The following is a 22,013-nucleotide window of genomic DNA, read 5'->3' as shown; positions in this document are numbered from 1 at the left end:
TGCCTTATTTGACCTGAGAACCTGATAGGAAACGGATCAGGATTCCTTATTCAGGAAACCTGACTCATTTCTGGCTTGAATCTGGTCAGGATACCTGAAGATTTCCTTAAGTCAGGTGACCTTATTCAATCCTGTTCAGAAAAGGAACAGGAAACCTTAACATATTCTGAATAAGGTTCCCTGATCAGATTCTGACTAGAATACTATCAGGGTGAATGAATAAAAAAAATATGATTTTTTCCATTCAGTTTTCCTGTTCAGAAAAGGAACAGGAAACCTGAGCATATCCTGAATAAGACTTACTGAGGGTCTATCTTCTGACTATTAAAATATTTACTATCATGTTAACAAAAGAAAACAATTTTTGCTTTGAAAAATTGAAATGTACCATAGCAATTTATATAATGTTTTTTTTTTTGCTATGTTCAGAAAAAAAATTACAACGCATTAAGAAATTTTTACCGAGGCCAAATTTAAAAGTTAAAATAATCCAGCCTAAAAATTACATTGTACCATAGCAAAATATATATATATTTTTTTTTGCTTTGTATTCATAAAATTTTGCTTTGTTGTTGTGGACAAAATTAAAATGATCCTCTGAAAATTTACAATGTGCCATAGTAAAAATTTAATTCTCTTAGAAATCCTATAGGTGTCACTGATAAATACAAAGCAACATGGTTAAAATTACAATGGGCCATAGCAAAAGCAATGACAGACTCAGAAATGTCAACCACCCCCACTTTTTAGCCGACTGCGCAGGCGTGTCTTTGCTAATGTTTAAGTTGTTAATGAAAAACAAACAAATGTTAGCTTTTGTAAATGTTGTTGTGGCGCAGCGGATAACGCGTAGGAATTCTGTTCGGAAGGTTTGGGGTTCAAACCCTGGTTTAGGTTAATAAATTAAAAAAATAAAATAAAATAAAAAGAAATAAAAAAAAAACAAATAAATAAATTATAGATATTGACAATAAAAAAAAAAATTTTTATAATATTTTCAATAAATGGAATAAATTTTGCGTTTGACCATAACAAAAATTACTATGGTACACAAAAAAAAAAATAGCCACGCCCACACGATATTTTGCTATGGCCCATATGAAAATATCATGAAACCGATAGATGGCGCAGCTCAGCTATGGGCCATTGTAAAATTTGCTATGTTTTTTTCGTAAAAAAAAATAAAAAATTCTCTCCGTGTGTCAGGATAAATATATCAAATAAATTGACTTTTTTTACTCAATTTTCCTGTTCAGAAAAGGAACAGGAAACCTTAACGTATTCTGATCAGAATACTATCAGGATAAATATATCAAATAAATTGACTTTTTTCACTCAGTTTTCCTGTTCAGAAAAAGACCAGGAAACCTGAGCATTTCCTGAAAAGAAAATCCTGATGAGATTCTGACAAGAATACTATCAGGATAAATATTTTTTGGATTCAATTTTAATTTTAATTCTAAAACAAAAATGACAACGGACAATTTAACAAATTGTTATATTTTATTATTCAGTCCGAAATATATGAATTACTCTATCAGTTTAAGATCAAGACATAATTACAATAAAAATATGAAATTCACCCAATTTTTAAATACATAATTACATATATATACATAAATAAAACGTTATGTTTATGTATAATAAATGTATATGTTGAGGGTGTAATAAGTTATCCTGATACTTTCTTTAACAAGAACATGGTGAAAAATTAACTTATTCTTTCAATATTTTTACTTCAGCAAGTCTGGATCAAGATTGGATCAATATATCCTTAGTAAGGATAAGTTAAGGTTATCCTGATCTAGAATGAATCAAGCAAATGGAATTGATAGTTATAAATTATGTGATAATTTTTACCTGATCAAGACTGGATCCAGATTGGATCAAGATGTCCCTGTTAAGGATAAGTTAAGGTTATCCTGATGCTATCCGGATCAGGCAAATTGTATTTTAAAAATTAATTGTGTGGTAATTTTTACCTGATCAAGACTGGATCCAGATCAGATCAAGATGTCCCTGTTAAGGATAAGTTAAGGTTATCCTGATCTAGAATGGATCAGGAAAATAGTATTGAAAAAATAAATTATGTGGTAATTTTTACTCGATCAAATCTGGATCAAGATTGGATCAATATGTCCCTATTAAGGATAAGTTAAGGTTATCCTGATGCTATCCGGATCAGGCAAATAGTATTGAAAAAAATAAATTGTGTGGTAATTTTTACCTGATCAAGACTGGATCCAGATTGGATCAAGATGTCCCTGTTAAGGATAAGTTAAGGTTATCCTGATGCTATCCGGATCAGGCAAATTGTATTTTAAAAAATAAATTGTGTGGTAATTTTTACCTGATCAAGACTGGATCCAGATCAGATCAAGATGTCCCTGTTAAGGATAAGTTAAGGTTATCCTGATCTAGAATGGATCAGGCAAATAGTATTGAAAAAAATAAATTATGTGGTAATTTTTACTTGATCAAATCTGAATCAAGATTGGATCAATATGTCCCTATTAAGGATAAGTTAAGGTTATCCTGATGCTATCCGGATCAGGCAAATTGTATTTTAAAAAATAAATTGTGTGGTAATTGAACACATTTCTACTCGGGTTCCTGTTCAGGTATCCTGGCTCTAACCCTACAATCTGGCCAGGTTTCCTGATCCGGTTCTGATCAGAATCCTAAAAAAGAGCGTTACATTCTGATCGATTCCTGAACAGGATTCCTGATCCGGTTCTGATTTGAAATCAGGTTCCCTGATCCGGATCTGATCGGAACCTTAACTAAATTTCCACTCGAGAATTTTTCTACTATAATTTGTTGAATAAACAAATGAAAACGATTTTCATAAAACTTGGCCTCATTTTTTTTTTTGTTTTTATCAATAAATAATCCTTAGAATATAAGAAATTTTGAAGTAAATCGTTAGCTTAGCATTTTCATAATTTTTCGAGATATGAATAAATAAAGAGCGAAAAACACGGTCCCGCGCGCTGTTTCTCATGTAAGTGCATGTATAATATAAAAATTTCGACTTACACACTAGATGATTATTTTGGGCTCATTGTCGGTGAAAACAACGAAAAAATTGCTCAAAATAAAAGACACTTTGGCTGAAATCACTGTGTTTTGCCAAGAAGCTTCGGTTATTCTCGATGTTAGAAAAATGGTATCATCAACTTGTCAATCAACCTCGTATTATTCAGTGATTATTTTACAAAAAAAATAATTATGCATTTTTTTTTATTCTTTATGGAATATCATAATTTTTTTTTTTTTTTTTACTGATAAACATGAACATTGAAAACGATATTCCAGGTTCATGTTTATCAGATTCCCTTTGAAATATTTATTTGAAAAAAAAAAAATTATTTTTTTTTTAGATTCTTTTTTTTTTTATTTTCAATTCAAATTATTAATTTTTTTAAATAATATTTTTATTATAAATACAGTGTTCAAGTTTCGTAATTCAAAGCAGTGCCGGCACTACAAAAAAATTATATTCACCATGATATAAAGTATAAACAAGGCTATTTTTGGGGAACCCCCAGTCTTCTACCAAAACGCACGAAAAGAAAACAGCTGTTTTTAATTTTCTTGGGGTGCGTTCCGTAGAGGACCGCGGTCTACCAAAAAAAGGCGTGGTTTATCATGGTGAATTTAATTTCGTTGTAGTCTCAGCACTGCTATGTATTAGAAAACGTAAACAAACATAAGCAAACGTAAACATCGAAAAATATGATTAACATATTATAAAGAAAAAAATAATTTGGCATCAAAAAAAAAATTGTCAATTAAAATAGTAGGTGTATATTGTTGTTATCTCAATTATTTAGCCTGTAAATTGTATTTCTTTTCAAAGTTAATGCTTCAAAACCTATCATAACTCAAATGTAAGGTTAGGACAGCACTCATATTTTTGTTATCTTTCAAGATCTTAAACTGGCTGATGTTGCTGTTCATTTTCAATAAGAACATTACATCAGTCAATAGATAATGTGTTTGAAGTGGAATTTTTCTTTTCATTTTGTTAACTGTTATTAACAAATTTATTGTTTTAATAATTTTATTCAGTACAAAATTCAGTAAGCACCACATCCACAACATTAACAATACATGCATAGAAAGGTGTAAAAAAGAGTATACATGAGACTGGTTGTTTTTTAGGGATTCCTAGGGAGATTTTTAATTTTTATGGATCCACTCTGATTATGGCCAAAAAGGACCGCGGTCCCCCTACGGAACGCACCCTTGACGTTGTTTTCAGTTGTTTTATTATCAAAAGTTTTTATGGTGCTTGTTGTTTACTTTTATTATCTATTTTCATCGAACTAACGAAATTGCAGACACAGATTTATCAGCTGGTCAATAATTGAATGAGAAAAAATTTATTGCAATTTAATGTACATGATTATCATATTGTTCAAAGAAACGCCGCCGAGAATCAAGTAAGTTTTCATTGATGTTGTTTCTTATTGAATTTCTATTCATTTTGCAATTATCAGTTGTTCAAATAATATATTGCAATAATAATAACAATCAAAAATAACTTTATAATATTTGAAAAATAATTTTATTTTTATGAATTATTATTGTTATTTATTTATAAATAAAAAATTTATATTTTTTATTGTAGTCATGTATTTTGATCAACCGCCTTCTGATGACATAGTAGTTGCCAGACAAAAATATTCTCAAAATAAAACATTTAAAGGTAAATTCGAAGTGACATGGAAGTTATTAGCTCCATATATTATCGAAAGTCGTGATAAACTTTACAAAACGAGTGGTAACTCAATGCTCTGGAGAGAAATTGGTAACAAAGAATACACTACTGCAAAAAATAAAGATTATTTACGCAAATCAATTGAAGCATACACCAAGAGTATTGCTTTTGCACCAGTTGGATCCAAAGAATTGTCATTGGCTTATACAAATCGTTCAGCTGTATTATTCAAAGCAAGACTCTATGAAGATTGTCTTCTTGACATTGAACGTTCATTAGAATCAGACTATCCAGATAAATTAAAAACAAAATTATTTTTACGTCAATCATTGTGTTCCAAAGCATTGAAACCAAGCTCACACATTGAGACAGGTATTTCAAAAGCTAATGCAATCCAGTGGCTTCCTTATTTAAAAAAATATAATCCAACATACGACATCATCGAGGAGTATCCAAAAATGATCAATGAGCTTAAAGAACCACGTGAAATTATTAAATGTGTACCAGAAATAAAAACTGATAATGCAATAATTGTTGGTGCATCTGATGCAATTGAATTGAAAAAAACAAATGATAATAATCAACATATTGTTGCAACAAGAGATCTTAAAACTGGTGAATTTATCTACATTTCTGAGTCATTTGCAGCAACTATCAGTAATGAACTACGTTTTACTAATTGTTGGCATTGTTGTCGTCGAACTTGGGCATCTGTACCATGTGATAATTGTCCAAACGTCATTTATTGCTCTGACAGATGTAAAAAAAAAGCGTGGAATAGTTATCACAACATTGAATGTTTAGTATTTGGACCACTTTTAAAATCTGACCAAATTACACCAGACCATTTGTTAACATGAGTATCTGAAATTAATTTATAATTATCAAAATTTAAACAATAAAATAAAAGTATAAATTATTTTGGGAACTCAATAAAATATTGGCTCATATCATTTTTTTACAGAAAAATCAATATTTAAATATTTTCGTTTTTAAAATCCACTACTGATGATCTTGTACCATGTAGATGTACAGCATGTGAAGAAAATTGGCCAGTCATAGATTACGTTTCATCTTATCGGGTATTTATTTCTTTAATTGCTAAAAATTTTAATGTTTAAAACTAGTAATATTAAAAATTATTTATCTTTTATTTGTTTTAATAGAGTATGATGTTGCCGACAACAATAGAGGGAGAATTGGATCGTATGATGGGAACTCTGAAAAAGTGGAGATATATACTTTCATCCAAAAATGCTAAACAATTAACAACAATTAAAAATGATTTGGGTAAGATGAATGATAAGTTGTATCAATACATCACTGGTCCTTGTAAGGAAAAGTCATTATTATATCTATCACTCCAAGGATTGTATTGTGATCTACTGAAAATTTATGATACTCTTGAATAATTATTTTCAACAAAAAAAAAAAAAACAAGATATAGATTCTTAACAATATTGTTTATTTTTAATTTAATGAGCAAGACAAAATCAACAACTTAAATTATCATGTTCTCATAAAATAAAAATAAAAATATTAAACAAATAATTAAAGTAAGTTGGAATAATTAAATTGAGTTCTTTTTTTTCTACGTTTTCAGTAATATCAATAAATTTTTATAAAATAATTATATGAGAACAGATTGATCAAAGTTGAATAACAAGTTTCAGTTGTATTTAAAATAAGCAGTCTTAATTTGTTTATGTCAATGAAAAAAATTGGAATACTTACTTGTTGCTAAAATATTTTTGAAAAAGTCTCTACTAATTTCAGAACATGTTTTTTTAATTTTATCAGAGCTTTTTAAAACTTGTATAAAATAGTATAATAGTTGTATAATAGTTATTGTTATTATTTTCAGCTCGTTTGATAAAAAAATAAAAAAAAAAAAAAAAAAGGGTGGTAATTGTGCTCTCACCATTATATGTGTTGTTCCGTTCTTGTCTATATAGGGGAGTGCTAAACGTCTCTTCTTTCATACTACAGAAATGCAACTGCATACTATATATGCTTATATCATATATGAAATACCTAGCTTCATTACTACTTGCGAAAAACTAAAGAATCTCTTCTAACTTTTTATTTATTTATTTATTTATCAATTTTTTTAATTTTTTCACAGAGAATATTTAGAGTTAAATTATAATTTGACTAGAATAATTGTTTTTATACAGCAATTACTTTTAAAAGAATTTTTCAAACTAATAATTTATTAAAATAATTAATGTTAATATTTTGAAATGTAAATGAAATTATTATCGAGGGACGAAGCTCAGCCTTATTTTCTTTTCTATAATTTAAAATTATATATTTGCAGCTGTGAACGCAGAAAATTAAATAATATTTATTTTTTATTCGCCAACTCTTTAAAGTTGGCCCTGTGATCCATTTAGAGCATTTATTGAGACCACATGATTTCGCTTACTATTTTCCTAGTATCTTCAATACGCTGTGCTCTTCTTATTCTCTTCTATTTTACTGGTATCCAAATGTTCAAGATTGAACAAGTTATTAAAAGGATTATACATAATACTTGTCTGTTTTGTAGCGTTGTAAGATCGTCAACCCTTTACAGCAAATGATTTTTTTTTTTTGATTATTTCGCACACACATATATATTATATACTTGTTCGTTTTATAGATTTCAATTTTACAGTAATAATAATGATTAAGTTAGGTTTTTTTTTTTTTTTTTTCTCGAACGATGACTCATGTAGTACGTCATGTATTTTAGTGATAAAAAAAATACTAACATTTCTAGTCTTCTTGAATGCCGCACCGCTCACTCACGAATCATTCTTTGATGCATACGCATTAGCTCTGTCATCACCAAAATTTCTTAATTGATGACGCACACGTGGTTTTTAAAAAAAAGTTTTATCAGCTGTTGCAATCCAAGAAATTATTTCCATATAGTTTCGAAGAGTGTCTGTTATTATCGAGGTCTTTTACGATAAAGAAATCTATCGTTGTCACGTGAAAGCTGGCTAAATTTTTTTGGCTATTTTCATTATTGGGGTAAGTTATAAATCATTCGATACTTGTAATTTTAAATTTGCATAAAATTTAATTTATATCAATAGTATATTCGTAAATTAATATTGATAGACAATTGAAAATGTGTTCTTGAATCTCGATCTCATTTTAATAACCATGTGACATTCATAGCTTGATCAATATAAAAAAAACAAAACATTAAAGTTGATCGAGAAAAAAAAACAACGTTTGTCATTAATAGATGACACGGTTTTTTTGTCAATAGATTAGTCACAATAAATCTTTTCAAAACGAAAAAAGAAAATAAAAGAAATAAAGTTTTATATATATTATTCTATCTTTGATGACTCATTTCAATAGAAAAAAAAAAAACATTACTATAGATAAATTTTAATACATTAATTATTTAAATAAATTTTGAATTTTTATTATTTATTTCATAATACTTGTTAACATACTATCATACACTTATTTTAGACAATGCAATATATGTATTTGTTATCAGCTTACAAAAATAATAATGATGAATTATTTTTTTTGATTTTTTCAAGTTTTTAAACATCGTCATACTGTAAAACCACCGCATCATCTCCATCAACGAGTCTCTATTAAACACTAAAGAATATTTTCCTAATCAGAGCTGAAAAAGTTGATCGTTATTGAGACATTAATATATCTATTGAGGTGAGTAAATTTATTTATTATTATTCATTTAAAATACCATCGAAACCACGAGAAATTTAATTAATAAAGGTTTCAAATATTTAATTATGTTTTAGTTATGGATAAAAGTATTTCAACTTCAACTATTAAAAACCATAATAAATACTTTTGTAACAAAGAGTCACCTTATTATGATCCGGACATTTATGAGTCGCTGTGTAATAATGATGTAAAATATGAAGTGAACATTGGTGGTAAAGCGTTAACTATTCTTCCAAAAGATTTATTCTATGGTCTCGAGAATCTTCAACTTGAGAATTTAGATATCAGCTGTAACAAGCTGACGACACTTGAAAAAGATATTTTCAATGCTCTAGAAAATCTTCGTAGACTACGAATAAACTCCAATGAACTAAAATATTTAGAACCGAGTATTTTATATGAGTTATTACAACTTAAGGAACTTGACCTCAGCAAAAACAAACTGGTAACTTTATCAAAAGATATATTTAATGGCCTACAAGATCTATGTCGTCTACGTTTAAATTCAAACCAACTGAGTTACCTTGAGCCAGGTATTTTCGATGATTTATTGAACCTAAATGATCTTGATGTCAGTGAAAACGACCTCACAACATTATCAAAAGATGTATTCAGTAGTTTAAAAGAGCTTCATCATCTTAATTTATATTCGAATAAACTGAATAATCTTGAGTCAGGTTGTTTCAATGGTTTATCACAACTTCAGGAGCTCCATATATGCAAAAACCGACTGATAAATTTGTCCAAAGATGTATTAAATAATCTTACAAATCTTCGAGACTTGGATTTAAATTCAAATACTTTAAGCAATCTTGAGCCAGGTGTTTTTAGTAATTTGTTAAATCTTGATACTCTTAATATCAGCAATAACAATTTGACAACATTATCAACAAATATATTTAATGGTCTTGCAAATCTTCGTTGTTTATATTTACAATGGAACAAACTAGATAATCTTGAATCAGGGATTTTCAATGACTTATCAAAACTCGAGGCACTTTCTATCAATAATAACAAATTGACAACTTTATCAAAAGATATATTTAATGATTTACAACAGCTCTGTATACTAAATTTAAGTTCGAATGAACTACAGAATCTTGAGTTAGGTTGCTTCAATAATTTATCAAAACTTCATACACTTAATATTAGTGGAAACAAACTGAAATTTTTATCAAAAGATATATTCAAAGATCTACAAAAACTCTGTATACTAAATTTAAATTCAAATGATCTACAAAACCTTGAGTCAGGTTGTTTCAATAATTTATCAAAACTTCATATACTTAATATTAGCGAAAACAAATTGGCAACTTTAGCAAAAGATATATTCAACGATCTACAAAATCTCTGCATCCTACATTTAAATTCAAATAAACTACATAACCTTGAATCAGGTATTTTCAATAATTTATTACAACTTCAGGAACTTAATCTTAGTGGAAACAAACTGGTAACTTTACCAAACGATATATTTAACGGTCTACAAGATGTATGTGTTAAACGTTTAAATTCAAAGCAACCGATCGGTTGTCAATGTCAATGTCAATCGATTGACATTGAGTCAGGTACTTTTATTGATTTATTCAATTCAAAAAATCTTTATATATTAGTGGAAACAATCTTACAATATTTAGTAGTTTTAGCAGTTATATATATGTATATATATAATATATTTTATTTGCAAACAAACTGAACACAATCTTAAGTTGTTGCAACGTTTTAATAGGATTTTACAAGCTTAATAGAAAACAATCTGACACTATTGTCCAAAGATAAATTCAATGGTCTACAAAAGCTTTATATCCTAAATTTAAATTTAAATTGACTACAAAATCTTGACTCAGTCATTTTTTATAATTTTTCATGACGTTATAACTTGATCTCAGAAATAACGAATTGCCAGTTTATCAAAAGATCTTGCTGAATTTTTATTATCTGAATCAAGATATGAATCAACTACAAAATTTTTGAGGTCCAAGTTTTTGATACAGTCTATCAAATATTAAAAGACTGTAGAGTATTGTAATTATATTAGCAAAAATAATAAAACCATTTTACCAAATGATATATATATTTATAATATAACTTAAATTGATAAATTAAATAATAAATTAATAGTAATCATTAAATATAACTATTGGTGTTTCATTATTACCTTAATTTGAAGTAATTCCTATACATGTATATTATTGTTTTATTTATATTAAATTTGTTTTCATACATTTTTGTTTATTGTATAATGTTATATAAAAAACTGAATACCTGTAAACGCCTTACAATTTATTTGGTTCATCCAATTATATCGTGCAATTGCTCCAAGTATATAAGTTTTCGCATAATCTATACAATAAAAAGACATGGCCGGATCCTTGGAAACGCAGTTTTACGCAAACTATCGGTCCGATTTACATGAAATTTAACTTAGATATTCAGTTTGAGCTCAGGAGGGTTTAAGTCCACGAAAAAAATCCCCCAGGTTACCTTTTACGATCACCAGGAGGTCAAAATGATTTTTCCAATTATCTTTAGGGTTTTTCTTATTATTAATATATTTTTTCAAAAAGAAGAGATTAAAAATATTGCTGTAGTTTGTAATGTTGGTTTTCGGTTCACCAGGATGTAGATAATGAATTTTTTTATCATCTCCTGGGTTTTTTTTGATCAAACAATATATTTTATCGAGAAGAAAAGAAATAAAAAAATGCATTGGTTCCTAATTTTGTCCGGTTTATCAGAATGTAGAAATTGAATTTTTTCTACATACCTATTTCGCCTATTTCTTTTGTTTTTAATTTTTTGAAGAATCAAAAATAGATATACAACTGAGTTCGGCGAAGCCGAACACGGCCGACTCGTCTATATAATAAAAAGACATGGCTGGATCCTTGGAAACGCAGTTTTACGCAAACTATTGGCCCGATTTACATGAAATTTAACATAGATATTTAGTTTGAGCTCGGGAGGGTTTAAGTCCACGGAAAAATCACCCAGGTTACCTTTTACGATCACCAGGAGGTCAAAATGATTTTTCCAATTATCTTTAGGGTTTTTCTTATTATTAAATATATTTTTATAAAAAGAAGAGATTAAAAATATTGCTTTAGTTTGTAATGTTGGTTTTCAGTTCACCAGGATGTAGATATTGAATTTTTTCATCATCTCCTGGGTTTTTTTTGATCAAACAATATCTTTTATCGAAAAGGAAAGAAATAAAAAAATGCATTGGTTCCTAATGTTGTCCGGTTTATCAGAATGTAGAAAATGAATTTTTTCTACATACCTATTTCTTTTGATTTTAATCTTTTGAAAAATCAAAAATAGATATACAACCAAGTTCGGCGAAGCCGAACACGGCCGACTCGTGTTACAGTATATTTTATTTTTAAAAACTGTTCTTTATCAATAAACTCATAAAAAAAATATATAATTAAAAACAAATTAACACCCTGTGAGTGGTTTATCAAAAAATTCATTAAAATTTTTAGATAAACTTGATAATATTGTATGAAAAGTAAATCAAGTAATTACCCAGGTAGAAGTCCAACCTCATTTTGACGTCGATCGAGGCTAATTTCCGAGCTGGACGCTCGAATCGATGTCGGAGGTTGAAACGTGGTTGAAACGAGCCAGAAAATAAAACATACAAAATATAACTTAACGTACAACGCTAGTAAACTTGATGGAATGAGGATGTTATGAAATTTTGAGATTAGATAAATGAAATATTAATGCATCTTAATGTGCCCTTAGAATTATAGGTACTGGTATTCGTTTTTTTTATATTAATTTAGGTAGGTAATTTAGATAGGTAACCCCATACCTAGCTTCAACAGATAAGGCTGTAGAAATGCTTGAAATTACATGACAGTTCAATCATTTGTTCAATCGGTCGGCCATCTTTGTGTTATTTCGCCCCACAAACAGAATTTTTACAAAGCTATATAGTAAAAAATATTTAAGTCTATGCTAACTTTTATATGTCTACATGATAATTTTTATTATATATATAAGAATATTTATTAAATTGTGCAGTATTTTTTATTCAACCATATAATAATTTTTATTCTTTTCACAAAACATGTATGTCTTTATTTTAATTAACTCATAACTCATTATCTAAGAGATTAATCAAAAAAAGTAATTCTTTATAAATTGTTTAGAATTGAATTTTCAATAATAAACTTCACTCAACCCCATGTCCATCTGTAATAGATAAGGGTGTATAGAGGCTTGAAGTAACTCAACAATTTTTTGACATTTTACACATTTTACATAATTTTATTGTAGAATTCCATCTCTGGCGGCCAGTCCCAGAAATAAAACAAAAATTACAAAGTAGTATAGTAATTTTTATTCAACCGTGATTTTAATTTTTAGTTAATATTTCTCTCAGTGTGCAGTATTGTACTGCATAACAGTTCTTCTTTTTAATACGATTCGTTACGAGAAAGAAAAAAAAAAAAAAAAAAATTCGATCTGAAATTTTCATAGTCTCGCGATACCGGCGAGACTTTCAGTCGATACTCTCGGTCTCGGTCTCGGTCTCGGTCTCGCGTCTCGCGAGACGACGCATGCGAGACCGAGACTAGTCTTAAAGTCTTAAGTTTTAAACTGTTATTGAGAGAAAAAAAAAACCGTAATGCCGTCACTAGATTTTTTTTAGGCGCATAATTTGAGCCTAATACGAATTCCCTATCTTGATTATAACAAAAGTTATGGCTCGCCGAAAAAAAAATAAAAAAAACGGACCAAAAAATGTCATCATAGAGTTGAAATAAAATGTTTATGAGGCTCCAAAAAAAGCTTTGAAAAACTCTATTGCCTTTCTTTTAAATATGAATAATGTTTTCGTTAATTAACGGTTAAAATATGTCTAAGCAATAAAAATAACAATGGCCCTAGCCGGAGTATTGAAAATTTTCAATTTTCAACAGGTAACGCTGGCCACATGACCCAACAAATATTACCAGGTCTTTTTTTTTTATTCAAATATTGAAGAGATAGCTACTAAATTAAAATTAAATTTATTTCCATTATAATTTGTATTGATTTTATTTATATTTTTCAGGCTGTAACATGTCAGATTACGAGGCTGAAATTGACTCAATATTCAAAAATATTGAAAGCATAAGTCATCTAAAGTTGATATATCGGGAAAATATTAAAAGATATCATCCCGACAAAAATCCTGAAGATAAAAGAGCAACTGAAAAAACTCAGTATTTCATGAATCCTATATAAAAAAGAACAAGGTACTAATAGCTAACTTCATGTGTCGCACCTTTATTCGTGATTCTATTGGCTGACGCTGTCGACACATTCATTTTCATTAGCTCACACACACATACACGTTATACGTTCGATACATTCAATAAATCGATATATTTAAAATAGTGGTTAAGTTAATTTAATATGCAATTTAAGGGCTATGAATACTATTGAGTAAACTGTAAACAAAGTAATAGACAAATACCTTGCCTCATTGTCATAGATGCAGTAATGTCAAATATATTTTATTTATTTATGAAATATTTTCAATAAAAGTGCCATTGGAGTATATTATTAAATAACATTAACCAGATGCAACAATTAAATCAACGTCAAGTGTCATTGTTATTGTGTCGTCGTATTCGCGGTGTTAACATGTTGTTCCAACTATTAATACATCAACAACACCATATACAACATTAAAATGGTCAAAACTTAATTGAAAATATTATTAAATCAAACACATTTGATAAATAATTTAGTGAACTTAAAGCAACGTTTAGTTGATCAGTAATGCCATCAGTTGATAAAAAATTAAGATAGGTTATAATTTGTCGAAAAACATAAATGAGAAAGTAATAAATATTTACACACATACATTGAGTAAAATCGAGCCAAAATAATGGTCAAATTGTATTGACTAATTTGATAATCATTGAATAACACCATCAGCACCAATAATACAATTGGAACAAAAAAAGATTGGCATTCACAAAGGTGCGTGAACCTGGCCTGCATAAGTTCTAGAAAAGTTATCTAGGATACTCATTAGAAGCGTCTTAATTTGTACTAATTTGTACCGCCATTGATTTAATTTGTACCTCAAAATTAAAGGGTAAAGAAAGGGTTAAAAATCGACTTTTTTTCTAGATGACTTGAGGGGGAAAAAAAAATTGCTACAGACGCAGAATAATTTGTACTAATTTGTACCATGAAGCCCGGAACTCCAAAATATCAATTTACAATACTTTATTATTATTATTGAGGTACAAATTCTAATTTTATCGGTACAAATTAGCTTACATTGTTTTCTTTAAAATAAAAAAAAATTATTTAAAAATATCGATTTTTAAAGACACCATGTATTTGTTAATAAAAATGTTTAACTAACAATTGCATGGCACCTTCAAAAATCAATATTTTTAAATAATTTTTTTGTTTTGGCAGAACGTAATTAATTTGTACCGATTAAAATTTATTACACCAATAATTGAAGCAGATATGCAATTGTTAATTATCATTTTGGAGTAAATAATTTTTTTTTGTTGTTATTTTTGAGGTACAAATTCCGGGCTTGGTGCTACAAATTAGTACAAATTATTCTGCGTATGTAGCAATTTTTTTTTCCCCCTCAAGTCATCTAGAAAAAAAGTCGATTTTTAACCCTTTCTCCACCCTTTAATTTTGAGGTACAAATTAAATCAATCAACAAATTAGTAAAATTAAGACGCAATGAGCCGATAATTTTTCTAGAACTTATGCAGGCCAGGTTCACGCACCTCATTCACATAATAGTTTTTTTTAAAAAACGAATAATAGAAAGTCAAGGGTTGAGTGCCCGAAGGGCACGATCTACATGTCATTTTCTGATTTTCCTTTAACATCACATGTTGATCAACATTACAATAATTAAAATTATCTATTGAAATAGAACTTTATAGATATTAATGATTTAAGTGAAAGATAAAAAACTGTCACTCATTCGGAATTAATATTAATGAAATTGATATAAAATATTTGCACTGAATATCGGAATATTCATCATATTTCTTTTTGTTTATTTATTTTTATATATATGTACAGTTAAATGAAAAAGGCCATTGATACAATAACAAACTTAAAGTATATAAGTGCATATCCAATTATTATATGTATACAAAAAAACATACGAAAAAACGTAACTATTCCCAAACATATGACATCGACATTCAAGAAACGAGCGCGCAAGCGGGCGCTCAGTCTCGTATATACATAAAACAGAATGAATGTATACATAAAATAGAAATAGAAGTGTTCAGCTGACTAGTGGTTCAATAAATAAATATTTATATAAAATTATATTCTGTGTTAAGTTTTTAAATTAGAATTTCATTTACATAGAACCTTAATATTATAACTAATCAATAAATTTAAAAATTTCTATCATAATTGTTAATGACTGAATGAACATAATAGTTCACTCGGAATGAGAGCGAAAAAGACAACTAGTCAAAAATATATTAATGCAACGAGAGATCTTTCAATTACTATTTATTACACTGAGAAAAAAAATGTCTGCATTTAAGAGAAAAGTTGCTAAAATATAGCAAAATTTTGCTTGAAAGTTTTAGGCTTTAATTTAAAAAAAAAATGTATTAATTTAAACAAAATATTTTTTAATTAAAGCAATTTATTTGCTTTAATTTAAGACAGTTTTTTTTTTATTTAAGAGAAAAGAGAATTAAATTAAGAAAAACTTTACTAAAAAGGAAGCAAAAATATCCTTTAAATCAAGCGAATAAGCGGTCTAGTTAAGACAAAAGTTGCTAAAATTGAATGACATTTGATTTTACTTAATGGGTAAATCGTTTAATTTAAGGATAATATTGATTGAATTAATAGAAAATTGTTTTTATACAAATGATAAATGAATTAATTTAAAAAAATTATGAATCAATTCAAGACAAAAAGCGATCTAGTTAAGACACAAGTTGCTAAAATTGAGCGACATTTCATTTAATTTAATGGGTAAGTCGTTTAACTTGAGGAAATTATCGATTAATTTGAAAAAATTATGAATCAATTTAAAGCAGAAAAGCGTTCTAATCAAAACGAAAGTTGCTAAAATTGAGCGACATTTCTTTTAATTTAATGGTTAAGTCGTTTAATTTGAGGATAATATTGATCAAGTTAATAGAAAATTGTTTTTATACAAAAGAAAAATGGATTAATTCAAAAAAAATTATGAATCAATTTAAAACAAAAAGCGATCTAGTTAAGACACAAGTTGCTAAAATTGAGCGACATTTCATTTAATTTAATGGGTAAGTCGTTTAACTAGAAGAAATTATCAATTAATTTAAAAAAATTCTGAATCAATTTAAAGCAGAAAAGCGATCTAATCAAGACAGAAGTTGCTAAAATTGAGCGACATTTCATTTAATTTAATGGTTAAGTCGTTTAATTTAAGGAAGTTATACATAGATTAAATTAATAGAAAATTGTTTTTATTTTTGATGAAAAGAAATGAAAAAAGAAAAAAAAATTATTTTTTTATTTTTTCTTTTTTTTCAGGACTTATTTTTATTTTACACTTGAAGATTCAATTGTTTTTTTTTTTTTTTTTTGTCCTAACCGAGCCTCGAACCTCTGCCTAATCTAAACCTATCTATACCTATACTTTTAAAAGCCAGTGCGTTACCCCCTGAACCATCGCGCGTTAACGTACCAGAGACAAAATTATGAGGCCCTTGAATCAAAAGTTTCATCACATCTCGATAGGCTGGTTGGTTTTATTTTTTTTACATGCGATTTTGCTTGTAATATATATTATTGTTAAATACACCTAACAAATGATTTTTTTTTTATATATTATATCGATAAAAATAGGGCGCAAAATATAATTTTGCCCGGGGCGCAAAAATTCCTTGTTACGGCACTGGTTCGTATTAGAACCAAATTAAAGCCTAGAAGAAATACTACAACCGAGAATAGAAAAAAAAATATTCTCATTGTTGATAAATTAGTTATCAACAAAAAATGTTTTTGCGAAAATTTTAAAATCAAAATATTAAGAAAATTAAAAACAAATGGTAGATGCGATTTTTTGCCTAGACATTTAAAATTGCAAACCTATATAATTCAGAGGTAATTTTTTTTTTAGGGAATTTTAATTTTTTCCTATTGTTTTCGCTTTTCTTCTGGACCCCCCCCCAACCATGGTAGACACCCCCCCTAAAAAATTTTCTAAGTCCTTTAATCTCAACCATGGTAGACACCCCCCAAAAAATTTTCTAAGTCCCTTAATCTTAACCAATACGATATATATGGGAAATATAAAGAAAAATATAGAAAACTCACTGAATATAAAGAAAAAAAAGATAAATATGGGAAAATATCAAAGAAAAATCGGTAAATATAAAGGAAAATATAGAAAAGTGACTGAATATGAAGAAAAAAACGATAAATATGGGAAAATATCAGTAAATATAAAGAAAAATATAGAAAAGTGACTGAATATAAAGAAAAAAACGATAAATATGGGAAAATATCAGTAAATATAAAGGAGAATATAAGAAAGTGACTGAATATAAAGAAAAAAAACGATAAATATCGGAAAATATCAGTAAATATAAAGGAGAATATAAGAAAGAAAAAGCGGGAAAGATAAACGAAAATAAAGAAAAGTGAGTGAATAAAAAGAAAAAAACGATAAATATGGAAAAATATCAGTAAATATAAAGGAGGATATAGGAAAGTGACTGAATATAAAGAAAAAAACGATAAATATGGGAAAATATCAGTAAATATAAAGAAGAATATAGGAAAATATCAAAGAAAAATCGGTAAATATAAACGAAAATATAGAAAAGTGACTGAATATAAAGAAAAAATAAATAATATGGGAAAATATCAGTAAATATAAATGAGAATATAGGAAAATATAAAAGAAAAATCGGTAAATATAAACAAAAATATAGAAAAGTGACTGAATATAAAGAAAAAAACGATAAATATGAGAAAATATCGGTAAATATAAAAGAGAAAATAGGAAAGTGACTGAATATAAAGAAAAAAACGATAAATATGGGAAAATATCAGTAAATATAAAGGAGAATATAGGAAAATATCAAAGAAAAATCGGTAAATATGAAGGAAAATATAGAAAAGTGACTGAATATGAAGAAAAAAACGATAAATATGGGAAAATATCAGTAAATATAAACAAAAATAAAAAAAAGTGACTGAATATAAAGAATAAAACGATAAATATGGGAAAATATCAGTAAATATAAAGGAGGATATAGGAAAGTGACTGAATATAAAGAAAAAAACGATAAATATGGGAAAATATCAGTAAATATAAAGGAGAATATAGGAAAATATCAAAGAAAAATCGGTAAATATAAACGAAAATATAGAAAAGTGACTGAATATAAAGAAAAAAACGATAAATATGGGAAAATATCAGTAAATATAAAGGAGGATATAGGAAAGTGACTGAATATAAAGAAAAAAACGATAAATATGGGAAAATATCAGTAAATATAAAGAAGAATATAGGAAAATATCAAAGAAAAATCGGTAAATATAAACGAAAATATAGAAAAGTGACTGAATATAAAGAAAAAAATGATAAATATGGGAAAATATCAGTAAATATAAATGAGAATATAGGAAAATATAAAGAAAAATCGGTAAATATAAACGAAAATATAGAAAAGTGACTGAATATAAAGAAAAAAACGATAAATATGGGAAAATATCAGTAAATATAAAGGAAAATATAGGAAAATATCAAAGAAAAATCGGTAAATATAAACGAAAATATAGAAAAGTGACTGAATATAAAGAAAAAAACGATAAATATGGGAAAATATCAGTAAATATAAAGGAGAATATAGGAAAATATCAAAGAAAAATCGGTAAATATAAACGAAAATATAGAAAAGTGACTGAATATAAAAAAAAAAAACGATAAATAAGGGAAAATATCAATAAATATAAGGAGGAATAAAGGAAAGTGACTGAATATAAAGAAAAAAACGATAAATATGGGAAAATATCAGTAAATATAAAGGAGAATATAGGAAAATATCAAAGAAAAATCGGTAAATATAAACGAAAATATAGAAAAGTGACTGAATATAAAGAAAAAAACGATAAATATGGGAAAATATCAGTAAATATAAAGGAGGATATAGGAAAGTGACTGAATATAAAGAAAAAAACGATAAATATGGGAAAATATCAGTAAATATAAAGAAGAATATAAAAATATCAAAAGAAAAATCGGTAAATATAAACGAAAATATAGAAAAGTGACTGAATATAAGAAAAACGATAAATATGGGAAAATATCAGTAAAATATAAAGAGAAGGATATAGGAATGACTGAATATAAAGAAAAAATGATAAATATGCGAAAAACTCAGTAAAAATAAAAGAAAAAATAGAAAAAAATAAAGGAAAATCGGTAAATATAAACGAAAATATAGAAAAGTGACTGAATATAAAGAAAAAAACGATAAATATGGGAAAATATCAGTAAATATAAATGAAAATATAGGAAAATATAAAGAAAAATCGGTAAATATAAACGAAAATATAGAAAAGTGACTGAATATAAAGAAAAAAACGATAAATATAGAAAAAATCAGTAAATATAAAAGAGAATATAGGAAAGTGTCTGAATATAAAAAAAACGATAAATATGGGAAAATATCAGTAAATATAAAAGGAGAATATAGGAAAATATCAAAGAAAAAATCGGTAAATATAGAAGGAAAATATAGAAAATGACTGAATATAAGAAAAAATAAATATTATAAAATATCAGTAAATATAACAAAAAATAAAAAAAGTGACTGAATATAAAGAAAAAACGATAAATATGGGAAAATATAGGTAAATATAAAAGGAGGATATAGAAAGTGACTGAATATAAAGAAAAAACGATAAATAGGGAAAATATCAGTAAATATAAAAAGGAATATAGGAAAATATCAAAGAAAAATCGGTAAATATAAACGAAAATATAGAAAAGTGACTGAATATAAAGAAAAACGATAAATATGGAAAATATCAGTAAATATAAAGGAGGATATATAGGAAAGTGACTGAATATAAAGAAAAAAACGATAAATATGGGAAAATATCAGTAAAATAAAGAAGAATATAGGAAAATATCAGAAAAATCGGTAAATATAAACGAAAATATAGAAAAGTGACTGAATATATAAAGAAAAATGATAAATATGGGAAAATATCAGTAAATATAAATGAGAATATAGGAAAATATAAAGAAAAAATCGGTAAATATAAACGAAAATATGAAAAGTGGAATATAAAAAGCGATAAATATAGGAAAAATATCAGTAAATATAAAAGGAAAATATAGAAAAATATCAAAGAAAAATCGGTAAAAATAAACGAAAATATAGAAAAGTGACTGAATATAAAAAAAAAAACGATAAATATGGGAAAATATCAGTAAATATAAAGGAGAATATAGGAAAATATCAAAGAAAAATCGGTAAAATATAAACGAAAATATAAAGAAAAGTGACTGAATATAAAGAAAAAAACGATAAATATGGGAAAATATCAGTAAATATAAAGGAGGATATAGGAAAGTGACTGAATATAAAAAGAAAAAAACGATAAATATGGGAAAATATCAGTAAAATATAAAGAATATAGGAAAATATCAAAAGAAAAATCGGTAAATATAAACGAAAATATAGAAAAGACTGAATATAAAGAAAAAATGATAAATATGGGAAAATATCAGTAAATATAAATATAGAATATAGGAAAATATAAAGGAAAATCGGTAAATATAAACGAAAATATAGAAAAGTGACTGAATATAAAGAAAAAAAAGATAAATATGGGAAAATATCAGTAAAAATAAAGAAAAAATATATAGGAAAATATCAAAAGAAAATCGGTAAAATATAAAACGTAGAAAAGTGACTGAATATAAAGAAAAAAAATAAATATGGGAAAAAATCAGTAAAAAAAAAGGAAAATATAGGAAAATAACAAAGAAAAATCGGAAAATATAAACGAAAATATAGAAAAGTGACTGAATATAAAAAAAAAAACGATAAATATGGGAAAATATCAGTAATATAAAAAAGGGAATATAGGAAAATATCAAGAAAAAATCGGTAAATATAAACGAAAATATAGAAAAGTGACTGAATATAAAAGAAAAAAAATTGATAAATATGAGAAAATATCAGTAAATATAAAATATATATAGGAAAGTGTCTGAATATAAAAGAAAGAAAAAAATAAATATGGAAAATATCGAGTAAATATAAAAAGGAGAATATGGAAAACATATCAAAGAAAAAATGGTAATATAAGGAAAATATAGAAAAGTGACTGAATATGAAGAAAAAACAATAAATAGGAAAATAATATCGAGAATATAAAAATAAGAAAGGAAAAGTGACTGAATATAAAGGTAAAACGATAAATATGGGAAAATATAGTAAATATAAGGGATATAGAGAGTGACTGAATATAAAAGAAAAAAACGATAAATATGGGAAAACATATTAAATATAAAAGGAGAATATAGGAATATCGCAAAGAAAAA

At 26.7% G+C, this 22,013-nt stretch overlaps 1 protein-coding gene and 1 non-coding gene across 2 annotated transcripts; one reads left to right on the top strand and one right to left on the bottom strand.

Annotated features, from left to right (window-relative positions):
- The first annotated feature begins 4,638 nt into the window (after positions 1-4,638).
- Positions 4,639-5,586, top strand: LOC122850545 (SET and MYND domain-containing protein 4-like). Its single transcript, XM_044149676.1, has one exon. It carries the CDS (start codon positions 4,639-4,641, stop codon positions 5,584-5,586), a length of 948 nt encoding a protein of 315 aa, XP_044005611.1.
- A 1,033-nt stretch (positions 5,587-6,619) lies between these two features.
- On the bottom strand, positions 6,620-6,715 carry LOC122850755. The gene has a single exon (XR_006373662.1). It is a non-coding gene; the product is annotated as a U6atac minor spliceosomal RNA (small nuclear RNA).
- Between the last annotated feature and the right edge of the window lie 15,298 nt (positions 6,716-22,013).

Source organism: Aphidius gifuensis, linkage group LG2, assembly GCF_014905175.1.
Source record: "Aphidius gifuensis isolate YNYX2018 linkage group LG2, ASM1490517v1, whole genome shotgun sequence".
Classification (NCBI taxonomy): domain Eukaryota; kingdom Metazoa; phylum Arthropoda; class Insecta; order Hymenoptera; family Braconidae; genus Aphidius; species Aphidius gifuensis.
This window is presented reverse-complemented; position numbering and strand designations above follow the sequence as displayed.

What these genes read in the sequence shown, in the direction of transcription:
- LOC122850545 (XM_044149676.1), top strand. Translation starts at nt 4,639, where the DNA reads ATGTATTTTGATCAACCGCCTTCTGATGACATAGTAGTTGCCAGACAA.